The 14,849-nt window shown below is 38.7% G+C and overlaps 1 protein-coding gene across 1 annotated transcript in view; it reads left to right on the top strand.

The window, feature by feature from the left end:
- Nucleotides 1–11,988, top strand: part of LOC310940390 (seizure protein 6 homolog) — a gene marked incomplete at both ends in the record, with an annotated part of 63,663 nt that extends 51,675 nt beyond the window's left edge. Inside the window, 7 exons of the mRNA XM_083905342.1 lie at nucleotides 8,539–8,735; nucleotides 9,313–9,507; nucleotides 10,571–10,768; nucleotides 11,114–11,308; nucleotides 11,453–11,491; nucleotides 11,632–11,740; nucleotides 11,832–11,988. Coding sequence (XP_083761468.1) covers nucleotides 8,539–8,735; nucleotides 9,313–9,507; nucleotides 10,571–10,768; nucleotides 11,114–11,308; nucleotides 11,453–11,491; nucleotides 11,632–11,740; nucleotides 11,832–11,988 — 1,090 coding nt within the window. The remainder of the gene's footprint in view (nucleotides 1–8,538; nucleotides 8,736–9,312; nucleotides 9,508–10,570; nucleotides 10,769–11,113; nucleotides 11,309–11,452; nucleotides 11,492–11,631; nucleotides 11,741–11,831) is intronic.
- Between the last annotated feature and the right edge of the window lie 2,861 nt (nucleotides 11,989–14,849).

Here is a 14,849-nt window from a genome sequence, read left to right as displayed (position 1 = left end):
AAACTCCTTTAATTAATTTTCTGTCAAACTCTAAACACTATGTCACCTATGAAGAAGCAAAAAGCTGTAAAAACATTCCAGATTTATTTTATCTATTTATTCACTGAACTGTAAGGGAACTTGTTGTTAATGGATTTCATTCACTTTATATATAATTTAAAAAGTTTATATTTTATTTCAGCTGAAAAGAATCTTCATCAATGTGATCATAATCACATGTACTGTTCCACCAAAAAATAGGGAGAAAAAAAAATGAAATACATTTATTTTATTTTATTTCTTTATTCAACATTATTTCTATTAGATTGAATTGTGTTATTCCATAATTCGTTTTGTTCATCTTTAAGAAATCCAACACTCTTCTCACTGACGTTTTGCCATCAGATTTTTACTTTGCACCTCCAAGACTCGGTTATTAGTCTTTAACTGTAAGCCTTAAATTGAATTTGCCGGCCACTCATTGGTCAGAGTGCGTCACAGGAAGAAGGGTGAGTAAAAGTCCAACACAAGAATCAAGCCGAACAATGGCGAACTCTAGATAAGTTAAAAAGACTTAAAGGTGCCATATGTAAGAATGTGGCCAAAAACGGTTACTACATTCAAATTCAAAATACAGAGGTCTTTTAGGTTCCGTTTTCTGACCTAACTGGCAACTGGTGGTTGCTCGGCAGCTGAGACTCTACTGACTGCAGTGATTGGTAGATGACGGTAGGTGGCGCCACATGCCAAAACATGATTTCAAAACAAAAACATGATTTGCAGTCTGCAAAATGTTTTTTTAATGTGAATATTTTGGCTGTACTGTTGTTGTTGGTGAGTTCAGTTTGTTATATGAACATTATTCCTGAGTCTCTGTGATATATTAGGAGGATTTTACGGCCAGTTGCTTTAGATTTATTACATAATGCACCTTTAACAATCGTAAAATTGTGGTTTAATCTCCAACAATTACCAAGGAAATGTCTAAAATCTCAAAATTTAACAGAGGAGTCTTAAGCGACAGCACTGCTAATCGTGAGCGGCATCACAAACCTTGTAGCTGTATTTCAATCCAGTGACTGTCTACCATAGGTAGAAAAAGGGGCTTAAAGTACCCTGATTCAGAGCTAAACACTTCTCGAGATTCAGAATCAGGCATGAGATATAAGAGCTCCGGCTCCCTGCTGGATGGATGAGGATAATATTAACATTAACTGTAATAGTATATATAAAATAGTAGGGAAATGATAAAGAGTGAGTGTTGAGAAGGAGAAAGAGAGAGTGAGTGAGGCAGAGACAGACAGAGAGAACCCACACAGGGCTGCTGTGGCCCTGCTTGCCTCTGTTTTAGGTGGAGCTTAAGACTCAGTGATTAATGTTGAAAGTCGACCAGTCCATCGAGGGTAAGGAATTTTTTTTTTTTCATGCAGCAGTAAACAAGTTCGATGTGAGGCAAACTGATTTTCATTCAGCGATTTATTATTTATTTTTAAATGGCCCCAGCCTTGAGTTTGTTTTAATCTGAGCCACATGAGGCCACTCGCTGTAAGTGAATGGTGCTGCGCTGTGGCTGCAGTTCATCTCAAGGTTGGTCATGCATGGCCCAGACAACCCATGGCCTCTCTGATCCCCCGTAGACCCCATCATTACCCTCATGTCTGGGTTGAGAGTAACTCGTGGTCAACATGTTATTTGTGTGGAAGGCTGTGTTGCGCGTGTGCATTATACATTTTTAAGTGGCCCAAAAAAAAAAGCGCTCGTGGTGGATGAGAGTCTCATTATGAGGGTGGGCACACACTTTTCCACATTAATTAGAATGTTTTCTATATTATCATTCATCGCTGTGTCTGTGCTGGCAATTACAGAGGAGCAGTGTTCATTATGAAGTCTGATTAATTAATTTAGGCTTAACAGGAGGGGAGGGCTCTTTGCTAATTAACTTGGAGCATGACTCGAGACAAGATATAGGTGATATCTTAACCTGTGGAACACGGGAAGGTAAAATGGATCAGATGTGGATTGTGTTTACACAGACATGTCTCACAATTCAAGACACTGAGGTGCAGTGTGTGTGTGTTTGTGTGTGTGTGTGTTTGTGTGTTAACTGAGCAGAATCAGATAAGGGGGCGCAGCATTCGGTTTACAGAGTCCTCTAGTGGAGAATCTGAGCAACATCACAACAGCAGGTCCACTTGTTTTGAATGTGGGTGCCTTGTTCAAAATAAAAAGGTTATTTTTATTTGAACAAGCCTGATTCAAAGATGTGTATGAGAAAACAAACAAATATCGATCTCGAAGTAATGTTCATTCCCTTTGAGTTACGAGGGGAATTTAGCGGTTGCATTTTGGCGATTTTACTTGACGTGTCAGTGAAGGTGACAACTCGCCTGGAGGCTTGTACAAAACACAGCTGTCATCCCCTCCGGTTTGAGCTGCTGCGATTGGTTTGCTGGAAGGTTTTTATTTTTTTTAAAGAAACTCTACAAAAAGAATGTTTTCTTTCAAAAACAGAACTGAACTTACTACTCTACAATGCAATATTTAAATATATAATGTGCAACTTTTCTCCAATAAAATATGAGAAATATGAGTTAAATAGTTTGAGGTGAGCTCTTATCTATTAATATGTGTCCAGCTACGGCAAAACCGGTCACAAGTCTACCAAGTCTGCTTTAGGGAGAATTTTAGCCTCAAAGATTTACACCTTCTGGGACATAGCACAACCCCCTCCTGGTCTAAGCTGTCAGTGAAAGTTAAATATGTCATATAGGAGACACAAGTGGTGAAATAAAGTTTATATGATTTACAGAAAGTGTGCAAGAATTATTTAAACAAAATTAGGCAAGACCATTCTTCTTTACAAAACATCTCCAGTTCAATTTGACAACTTCAACTTTGTCACTGATTCCTGGACATTGTTCTCCAGAATCTGCTGATGTTGCAGACTTTCTGTAAATCATATAAACTTTATTTCAGTTCTCAAATATCACTGTGTTTGTCTCAGTTTGTCTATTTAACTGAAATCCAAATCCAGCCAAACAATCAATAATTTATAAAGAAAAAATTGGACGACATACTATACTATGACATTTTTTGACCATACTTATCGTGAACGTTGACATTTTAGGAAAACCCTCACGAGGACAAATAGCTCATGGGACTAAGAGAATTACTCGAGTTCCTGAGTAGAATATTGAACGTTTGTCCACAAGAGGGCAGTTTCAGCAGTTGAGCAGCTATTAATGTAATATCACGCTTGTCCACCGGAGGGCAGTTTAGATAAATCCATCTGGAATCTTCCACTTCCTGTTAGCCATTTGGAGCCATTTGGAGCAGGAGGAGACAACCGGGAGGAGGACGAGGAGCAGCGGGGACAAACGTGGTAACTGCTGCTTAAGAATGATCCACTCATTTCTTAGATGTTCTATTGATGTTTACAACTGTTGTTAACATCCGTGATCTGATCACAGGTGTTTACATGCCACCGGCTAATGCTAATGCTAATGTGACAGTAATGTTGTTTTCTGTTTGTTACAGAAAGATAAAGAATTCAGGAAATGTTTGAAAAATGTTCATCAATATTTTTCAAACCTGGAATTGATGATTCTCAAATGTCTTCTTCTTTTTTTTTTTTTTTTTTTTCCACAAGCCAAAAATTATTCTGTTTTAATTATTTCTTTGTTATAGGAAACGAAGAAAGAAGAAACTGTTCAAATGGGTAATAAAATAAAACAATTAAAGAACCATCAGTAGTAATCATATGCAATGATTACACCTTGCCCATGCTAGAATCAAACACTTGCTCACAGGAACCAGGGAATTGGTTCAATTCCCTGGTTCCTGTGAGCAAGTGTGGATGGTTCATCCACCTCAGGATCCTGACAACTGCTCCTTAACCACTTAAGCTAATTCCACACTCTAACTTTAATTTTTTCAAACTCCTATTTACTCTTTTTGGTTGAATATTGTATTTAAAAATCAGTCTATGCAAGATTTGAACCCATGCTCACAGGAACCTCAGGACGTTGAGTCTCCTGCTCCAAAGACAAGTGTGTAAACCATTACACAAACTGTTTGGCTACATGTGATGGACCGACGTTATTAAGTAGTTCAATACGTTGAAGTCATGGGTTCTATTATTGAAAGGCTTCAAATTCTAGGAAAAAAGCACTCAAGGACAAATAGCTCATGGGACTAAGAGAATGACTCATGTTCCTGAGGTCCCTGTGAGTATGGGTTCAAATCTTGCATGGACTGATTTTTAAATACAATATTCAATAGTAAATATGAGTTCGAAAACTTAATGAAAGAGTCTGGAGTTAGCTCAACTGGTTAAGGAAGAGTTATCAGGTTCTTGAGGTTGTGGGTTCAATTCCCTTATACACCCACATTTAAGGTTCCACATCCAAAGTGAACACTGAAAAGCACCAAGAGCTCCTGAATCTCTCAGGGATGTGTGGCGTGGTGGTTGATTTCACAACTGTAAGGTTGTACCAGTCTGGTGGTGGCTGGTTCGATTCCACCTCGTGGTCCTAAGAGAGTACTCGGTGTTTGTCCCTCCTGCTGGCTCCAAATGGCAAACAGGAAGTGGAAGATTCCATATGGATTTATCTAAACTGCCCTCCTGTGGATAAATGTGATATTACATCATTCATGGCTACACCACTGTTGACTTCTCATCCACTGTGACATTTGGAGATAGAACGTGTAACATTTCTTCATTAAAACATCTAAAAAATGACTATGACTATGATGAGAGTAACATTTTCCCAGAATTTATTTTTTTAGAATTTTATTATAGTTTTCAAGAGGCAGTGACAGAAAGTGCATTAGACTTAAAAAAAAAAATAGGGAAAGGAAATCTTATCCTTCAGACTAATTTTAATGGGATCGGTGTACAACAAAAGAGAGAGTGACTGCCTTCCTGACCAGAGGGGAAACCGTTTAAAAAGGAGCCAGGTGGGATGACATTTGGGTGAAGTAATTGCCAGGTTGCTGCATCGTAGGCAGCTGAACAGCCTGCAGTGATTCACCACTGACTGCTGTGCAAGTCTGGACTAAATTTAAAGGCACTGTTCATTTGGCAACCTCTCGGTGTTGTCACCAGGGTTTTGAATGGACTTCAGAGCGTGGAGCAAATGTTTGGGGTCAGAGGGAAAATGACTGCAGAATCCTTGATGAGTGTATGTGACCCAGACAGGAGGAGAGGTTGCAAGTTGTCAAATGGGAAAGCTTGGGCTTCAGGATAGTTTTCAGAAACACCAGGGCTGCTCTCTTGACCTTGCCTTTCGTCTAAAAACTGACCAGAATGTAGATGTTTTTACAGAAAGGAGAATGGGTATTTGTTTTGGTGGATATCAGAATGGAAAAAAGGGGTGGGGGGGTGGTGTTGATGTTGCAAAACTGTGCCAAAACTGTTTGTGGCATGACTCAGCCAACATTATGTTCAGAAGACGGCCTGGTGATGGACATGCATAAGAATAAAAGTAGGTAAATTAAATCCGTTACATGCCGAAAAGGACAAAAAAAGTCATCAAAGTGTGTTTGAGATTCAGTACAGATCATAGTATAGTTTGAATGAATTAGATGCTTCTATCGGTTACTCTCTGTATTCGGTTACAGTGAATACAGAGAGTCATCGTACAAAGATTATAACAACAATATAAACACAGAAACAAATCAAATTCTACAAAACATTTTGAAACACATCAAAATAGAGTAAAAAAATGCAACAGGTATACAGTTTGTAATGTCTAAGAGTGTAGAAGTAAATGTAGTAAGCGGCCTAGTAGTAGTATGCTAGGTATGCAGTGTTTTTCTTTTACCATTAATGCTGATAGTCAACACAGAATTTAAAGACTTTTCTAGACTGGTTAATTCAAGCTGAAGTGGGTGCATTATTATTTTTATTTTTTTTTCTTATTTATTTTCCCTGCAGCTTGTTTCTGCTGCAGAAATGATATGTAAATTGTTTGAGGGAGGTACTGAATAGAGAGATAGACTAAGGTCATTTGTTTCCTTTCATCGTCATAAAATAGCCAATCCCAAATGAAGCTGAACCATCACAGGATGCCTTTTGGTTTTTTTTGGTTTTTCAAATATTATGTAAAAAATGAAGATGGTCCAGACCTCATGTTCAGTAGTGGAGCATTGTTGGTTCTGGTTGATCTGACAATATAAGAACAAATGTAATTCATTGAATTAAAAATCAAATTTACAGTTGTATTTTAAGCTTTTTGCACAGGTTGAAGCACAATGTGCCCTTATATTAGAAAGGAAAGGAAATGCCTCAGTAGCATACTGTTACGCGAGTTAACAGGTCAATCAATGTTAACAGGAATAATCTTCTTATTCAAAGACTTCCTGACACTTTATTTTTACCATGTCCATATTATGTTTTATTTTGAATTATCAAACTATCTTCATCTTTAAAACATAATGCAAATGTGTTACTTTTTAGAATTTCCATTTTAATTGTTCATATACTTTACATGTTCGGAATGTTTTTTTTTTTTAAACATTATTGCTTTTACCCTACCAATATGAGGGATATTTGTTATTTATTGTTGTTAGTGAATAAGACAAATTTATATTAAGACACCTCCGGAAGTGAAATGTCAGCGACTACATCACCATTTAAATTATTTATATGCTGTTCTATAAGGTGATGTACTGTATGTAACGTATGTACAAAAGCAACGGCTATTACACCGTGTTACACATACTGTGTCGTGCTGACTGTTTCACTTTTATGTCAGCAAAAGAGGACACACAACGTGGAAGTGTCTGTATGAGAGAATCAGGAGAGAATTATCACATGATGAGAGGAGATGCCAAGATCAAGAAAATAACACACTGTAAAAACATCATATATATGTTAAATCAGAATCAGAAATACTTGACTGATCACAAAATTACTAAGATCAGAAAATAACAGCATTCACAGCTAACTAACTAACATGCATATGCTAAGATATGAACTTAGGTGCAATATACTCAGAAAAAAAACTATATTTAACAAAATAATAAAGACGGTACTCAATAAAATATGTACATCTGTGTCAAGAACTGAAAAAGTACCAATACACAGTGTGTAAACAGTATTAGGAAAAGTACCCGACTGCACAGCTGTTAAAAGAGAAGCCTTTGTGTTGTTTTGTTTTAGTCACTTTATGTGCCGGTACATCTCTGATCTGATGTTTGAGCAGCTCTGCGAACACTTTGGTTCGGTCGCTTCAGTGCAAGACGATGTAACAACAATGATATTCCCTCAGATTTAAAGACGGGTTACAAAGAAATACAGATGAAGGGAGAAGGAAAATAGTACTCAGGACTCAGGAACAGTATGTCATCATAATGAGACAGCTTAAAATAAAATGTTTTACTTTGCACTTAATTGGTTAAATAATACCAGGTGGAAGTCTATACAGAGGACAGGTGATTCATGGAATGACAATTGTGTGTACAGCACACAGTGCAAATACTGACTATAAAATTGTTTTCAGGACAGCTTGTGAATATTAACAATCATCCAGCACATCTGCACAGCTATTTTCCAACACTGGCCTTCAGGCAAATAAAGAGCTGCTAGTTTTCCCTGCCTATTATATCAGCAAGGGAAATACAACTTCTGCAGCTTCTTTTTTTTTTCTTTCTTTTTTTTTCCATCATCCCCGCGTGTGAATAAATGTCAAGCTTTACTGATGCTCTATAAAGAGGGCAAGGACACATGAATCACCAGATGGAAAAGGTTAATGCATTCTTAATTTAATCATTTTCAGCAGAGATTCCGTACGGCCGACTCGGCTGCTTTACATTAACTTGTATGTAAACATTGACGTGTGCTGTACTGTACACTTTTTGTCTGCAAGTCTCGCTCATACATTTTTCACATACAGTACATATTCATGAGAGTCATGCTTGGGGGGCTTAATCATACAATATGAATTATTTAGTGTTTACTTCACATCAGATCCCTCTCATATACAGATTAAATATTTTCTGAATACTGCTGACAGCGCTTTGAGTCGTCAGCTTTGAATTTTATCTTAAAGACACTTACAGTAAGTCAATGTACAATTCTTTGCCAGTACAATATATGGGGATAGCAAGAGAGACTTTAAGAAGTGGATGGAGGCTTCTGATTGCAAAACAAACTTCCATTTTGAAGTCTTGAGATTTGCAGTTTAACTGGCTGATGGATTCCAGCTGTCAATCACACTCGTGTGTGCCTCTAAACAGGATCATCCTTTATAAAAGTGACATCATGTTCTATTCCAGAGGAAAGCAAACACACGATTGAGACCATTAACTCCTCAGGAAAATGTTTACTAATGTTATAAGCAAGTGAGAAGTAGAAGCTAATTTTTCCATAGACTTACATTTAAATCAGGTTATTTTTGCAGCTTGTGGAGTCGCCCTCTGGTGGCTGTCCAAAAACCAATGTCCACTTGTTATACACCATCTATTGTCAGGAGTACTTCAGCTGTGCTCTATATGAAACGCTTCATATCATAAGAAATATAGAAATATAACCCCTTTTTATTTTCGTCTGTCTAGCCTCCACATGGGTAAGAATGACCTGCTGACCTTCTACGACGGCGATGACCTCACAGCGAACATCCTGGGACAGTACAGTGGCACGCGGCCACGCTTCAAGCTCTATACGTCCATGGGTGATGTCACGATACAGTTTCAGTCGGATCCCGCCACCAACATTTTTGGCTACAACAATGGTTTTGTGGTGCACTTCTTTGGTAAGATTGTGATTTAATGGAGATTTATAATGTATTATTTATTTATTTTACTACAGAGATACCCCTTATGTTGTGTATTTATATGGCACCTTTTTTTGTAATGATGACCACTCAAAACTGCTTCACAATAATATTGTAACTATATTATACTTTTTGCCATTGACCCATTCACTCACATTCAACACACAGACACAGCTGTCGGGGACACATGGGCATACAGACTAGATGAGCAAGGACCCTTGACCTTTACAAGTGACAGCGAGCCAATAAAAACAATCCATACAAACAGTGTAGAACAGAGCACAAGGCTTTACTAAGGCATTAATTCACCACTCTGTAACTCCATCATCAGTCATTTAAAGGGACATGGAACATTTTAGTAGAAATAAATGTCTGTTAGTTAAACGCTCCCTCAATCAGGTCTGATAGTATTGCTTGACAGACTCCTAAAAGTGCTTGTGTTTAGTGCACAAATGTTAGAAAATGTGATGTGATTTTTTTTCTGTAAAAAATCTGTACTTTTCTGTACTTATAATTATTCTTTGTTTTTCTTCTCTATCAACACAACCCCCAACAGAGGTGCCAAGGAACGACACCTGCTCTGAGCTGCCCGAGGTCACTAACGGCTGGAAGAGCACTTCCCACCCGGACCTCATCCACGGCACTGTCGTCACTTACCAGTGTTACCCTGGATTCCAGCTGGTTGGCTCTGAGATTCTCATGTGCCAGTGGGATCTCACATGGAGCGGTGACGTGCCAAAGTGTGAGGAAGGTGAGAGGAAGAACACAAAGTCAGACAGAGAGAGTTGAATGAGTAAGAAGTCACCAGCCTGATTGCTCTGGTTATTCATATCTTTGTGAGTGCACTAGATTAAGAAAGCGCTCATGCATGATTTTAATCTACATATGTTTAATCTGTAAACCCTACAGAGTTCCTCAGAACAGATGTTGACACTTTAGTTTCCACTTTACTTTTCAACAGTGCATGCAAGAGTTGACTCGATTTGGGCACAAGTTTCCAGGATTATGTGAAAACTTTGCCTTAGATGTAACAGTGTCAAACAAAACATAATTCGGTTCAGGTTGAGTGGTTCTGAGATTAAGTCGGCATAAAGAGAGTCAAGGTTGAGATGGTTTGGTCACTTGCAGAGGAGAGATAGTGATTATATTGGTCAAAGGATGTTGATGATGGAGCTGTCGGGAAGAACACAGGGGAGAGGACAAGATGGAGGTAGATGATCCAATTTGTTTGGCTCCCCCTACTGGCTGAACACACTTTTTCTCATAGGGATATTTGAATTGCTTCGGTAAGGCACTTCTTGTCATCTAATTTGCAATTACTGTCTGAGTGGAAGGGAAGTCGGGCCATGTATAGATGATACAGGGACATCAGTGTCATGTTTGCTGAGGCAGATCTTTTTCTTTACTGTCAAATGGAGTTCAGTCTAAGACCCTAAAGGTTGCAGTTATGAGGCTGAATGTATGATTTGTCCAAAGCATCAGATCAGATCATGTGTATCAAGTGGACTGAAGACTTAAATGTAAAAACACATTATATCAGGTGTTTGTAGCTTGCTCCCCATCTCTGATTAAAGTGATGCTGTCAACAGGTTGCTTTCTTATCGAGTGCAAACCAGTTTTATGTGTTCCCGCAACATGCTCACAGGTTACTTGGTCAGCTGGCGACAGATCAATGCTGTGATATTAGCAGTTGTGATGACAGACGGAAAGCTAAGATGAGAAACAGCCTCCGATACCAAAAAAAAAAGTTGTTTTCTACCATCACTTCCCATGACACTGACAACAAACAATGGTCATGTGTTCCTTCGATGCAGTGATGACATGTCGGGACCCCGGAAATGTGGAGCACAGTCGTAAAGTAATTGTTGCGGCAGGCAGCCGCTTCACTGTTGGATCGACGGTGCAGTTTACCTGCAATAAAGGCTACGTCCTGTCGGGCAGCAGCCTCCTCACCTGCTACAACCGCGATTCAGCAGCGCCCAAGTGGAGCGAGAGGCTGCCCAAGTGTGTCCGTAAGTGTGTCACATGATTGGCTCACCACACAACCACAATCTCTGTGTGTGAGGGCTACATACACAGTAGTATATTGACATGTTAAAGGGTTTATTAGGGATTTATTAGTTTTTTTTTATTTAATTTAATTAGTTGGGGTTATGGATACACACAGTAGTCAGAGGCTGACTCCACTGAGCCAAGAACTATCATAGTTCTTTGGTGACGAACTAGAAACTTAATTTGTCACTTTTGAAAGTTAAATCAAAAAATTATACAGCACATAGTGGCGTTGTTTTGTTCCTTAAGTTGAAATGTTATTATAATATAATTTTTATGACATCAGCTATTGTCCATGCACACAGCTGAGAAGTACGAGCCGTGCAGGAACCCCGGTGCTGCCTCCACCAGTGTGCAGAGCTCTGAAAAGGCCTTTTACCAAGCAGGAGAGACACTGACCTTCTCCTGCCACCCAGGTCACGAGCTGCAGGGTGAGGCCACCGTCTACTGCGTCCCTGGACACCCTTCACAATGGAACAGCACTCCACCTGCATGCAGAGGTAAACTTCAGACATTTGAAAAAAAAAAAATAATTACAATACCATAAGTCAGGGGTGGCAAAGTCAGTAGCAGAGGTATAATAAGATGTTTTTTTGCTATTCAACTCTTTAAACACTAACTCCAGGATAATTTTGTCTTTGTAGCATCTTCATCGCAGTCTGTGAATGAACATAGACTAGATGGTGAGTTCTGTGATAATGTATGTTGTGATTTGACGCTTTACAAATGAAATTGAATTTAATTTAATTATATTTTGACACAATGTTTGTGTGTGTTTGATTATTCTGTTGTGTTTTGACTTTTTTTCCTTCTTTTATTCTAGTTGTCAATAGGGATTACAGTGTGGAGGGAACTAATATTACCGTGGCCATCTTTATTCCAACTGCAATCATCTTGGTGGTTGTTCTCGGGATTTATGTCTACTTTGCAAAGTAAGTTGTGATTTTAACACTTCATTAATTGCATTTGCCGTCAAATTAGTCTTCACAGGATATTCCCCGGTTCTCTCCCCGTTTACTCCAGACTGCAGGGAAAGTCCAGAATGCCGACGTCCTCGCCGCCGTACGACAACATGACAGAAGAGTCTGCGTTTGACAATCCCACATATGAGAGTGGAGTAAGTACGGACGTCATGAACATGCAGGACGTGGATTCACAGAACACCAGTGTGCTGTCCTGATCCCGACCCATCTGACTGCCACCCCACTGGTCATCATCATCATTTCACCAGCAGAGGGCACCATCCACCCAATCTTTCCTCAACATGTCCATCACCATCATCAGCCACAGGTTCAACCTGATGGTGTTGCTCCTAAAAAGGCTGTTCCGTCATCCATTTATGTGTCCTGTCATTTCATCTGGATTTCCACTTAATACATGCATATATGTATATATACAGTATATATATATATACGTTACTTATACCTACACTCTTAGAAATAATAATAAAAGTAGAACCATATATGGTTCTTCGGCTTGTCCTCATAGGAGAACCCTTTTTTGGTTCCAGGTGGAACCTGGAACCTTTAGTGTTACCAAAAACCATTTATTCAGGAAAGGGGTTTTAAAGGGTTCTCTGGATCAAAATGGTTTTTCCTGGAACCCATTAGTGTTACCAAGAACCCTTGAAAAACCCTTTCTTTGGGAAAGGGTTTCAGCAAATGGTTCCAGGTAGAACCTCAGCCCTTGTAGAAGAACACTTTTGGAACCTTTATTTCTAAGAGTGTATAGTTAGCAAGTAAGCTGCTTGCTGCATTCACCATTGAAGAGTACATTTTCAAATTTTTTACAGCCTTCTTCTCAAGGTTTACATTGTGAATTGAGTCACAGTGTTTTGTCAATTTGTTTTTTTTTTGTTAAGTAAGCAAGAGGGCAGCTGTCTCTCTGATTAGCTTGTTCCACTAAACTGAAAGCAAAGTTTAGTTTGATACTACAATCACACTGGAAAAAGAAAAGAAAAATGATCGACAGACTTTTAAGAAAAGGAAATCACGTAACAAGCCTCTGCCGCCCTCTGCTGGTCATAGTGGCAATTGTGGGGGGGGGGGGTGTTGGAGTGTATTATTAATGTAATACTTATTTATTGGTAGCCCTGTAAATATCTTCCATGTCCCATCTGTGGGTCCTGGGTCAGTCTCTGTGAATCACTGCTTTGGAGCCGTATCTTATCTGAACTTGTCACAGACCCATCTGTGATACAGCAGAGGGCTGTTGATGTGATGAATGACTATATTGATGTATTGTACAGTCTTCTGCTGTTCATCATTCTTATCATGTGCTGTTCTCTGGCACATCCTCTCTCTTCTTCTTCCCTCTGCTCCTTCAGCACTGGCAGACTCTCTCTAGATACTAAGCGCAGTCAGTCGGTTCACTTGTGCTACAGAACTACTATAAGGTGAGACCTCCCTTCTTATGCTGAGAGCGCATACTGTATCACGTCACAGTCACATATTCTTAACCACCCTCCCAACTTCTCACTGTGTCACTGCAAGAGCTTACATAATTGGCACGTTGATGTCATTTATTTATTTATTTATTAAATCCTTAAGCATGTCGCAATTTATATACAACCACAACCACTAACATTTCACATTTTTTATGACTTTTATAGCTGAAAGTATTGAGGTTTAACAGCTGTACAGTATATGTTTTCTTTATTTATTTAAAGGGGACATATTATGCAAAATCAACTTTTTAATCATTTAAATCCTTATATGTGGGACTCAGGAGGTCCTATCATTCGGCTAAGTGTGAAAAAAGATGACTCACTCATGTTTTTGTGGTCCTCCTCAGTCTGAGTACAGGAGATGAAACTCACAATGTTGACTTCCACACTCATCGGGACTTCACAATGCGCAAAAGTCCTGGAATTGTTGTCTCGCGGAGCTCTGCTTTGTCCATAAACACGCGAGAGTGCTGGCGAGGGCAACGGTATCTGAAAACCAGAAGTCCACAAAAAGTTTTATTCTTGGCTCCACAGTGCAGCACAGAGTCTTACACAAACTTCCAGCCTCAGAGGATTTATTTGTCCAGTGGATACATGTTATGTATGACGGCAATGTGCCTGCTTAAGCCTGCAAATGATCACTTTTCCAAATGCTAACTGTTCTGTACAAGATAAACAGACTTTGACAGTGACGTAACACAGAAGGCCACTCATGACGGCCCAAATAAAATGATTGATCGTGTATTTCAAGTACATCAGACATCATGTTTTTTGTTTTTTTCTTATTTTAAACAGACAATTTAATTGAATGATGTCTAGACACCACAATTTCAACAAGAAGCAATAAAAAGAGTTTTAGACGGCAATTATGAATTATAGCTTTATCTGTATATTACAGATACAGTATAGTGTATAGATTTTTGGTTTCATTTGAAACTAGAGTTAAGTACATTATGTGCAAATTAAGATACAGAGAATACTTGTACACAAGCAACAAATGGTTTGTCAAAAATGAAGAGACGACAGGGTCATGGCGGGTGCTCACACTCATACAGTCGATTCAGAGTGTCCAATTTACCTAATTACCATATTGCATGTTTTTGGACTGTGGGAGGAAGAACTGAAGAACCCGGAGACAACCCACGTAGAGCAGACATGAATAATATGATCTGCCCCCTATTACATAAGAGGTTAATTAAAACAAAAACACAAATCCAACAGAGGTCAAATAAAATAATGAAGTCTGACACAGCCTCCCACATCCAACTGTTTCAAACGCATTTCACAATATTCAAATCAAAATAATTAAATGTGCCCGCCTCAACACAGAGGAGAGCGACAACCTTAACAAAACAAATCATTATATTCACACATATTTGTGAACTGTAATTTTAGATTTAGTTTCTTTAGCTTATTCCATGAACTAAATGCTTTTACACTGACGCATCTCTCCATCACTTTAGTCCTAAATCTGTTTTGTATTTAAGATCCCGGTTCCTTTTAAATCATAATGACAATTTCTTTTTGCAAATAGTTTATTTCCATATTGGAAGACAAAATGTGTCCTGTGAGCTTCATTTGTGATTTGAAAAACA

This window comes from Microchirus variegatus (assembly GCF_963457635.1).
Source record: "Microchirus variegatus genome assembly, chromosome: 2".
Classification (NCBI taxonomy): Eukaryota; Metazoa; Chordata; class Actinopteri; order Pleuronectiformes; family Soleidae; genus Microchirus; species Microchirus variegatus.
This window is presented reverse-complemented; position numbering and strand designations above follow the sequence as displayed.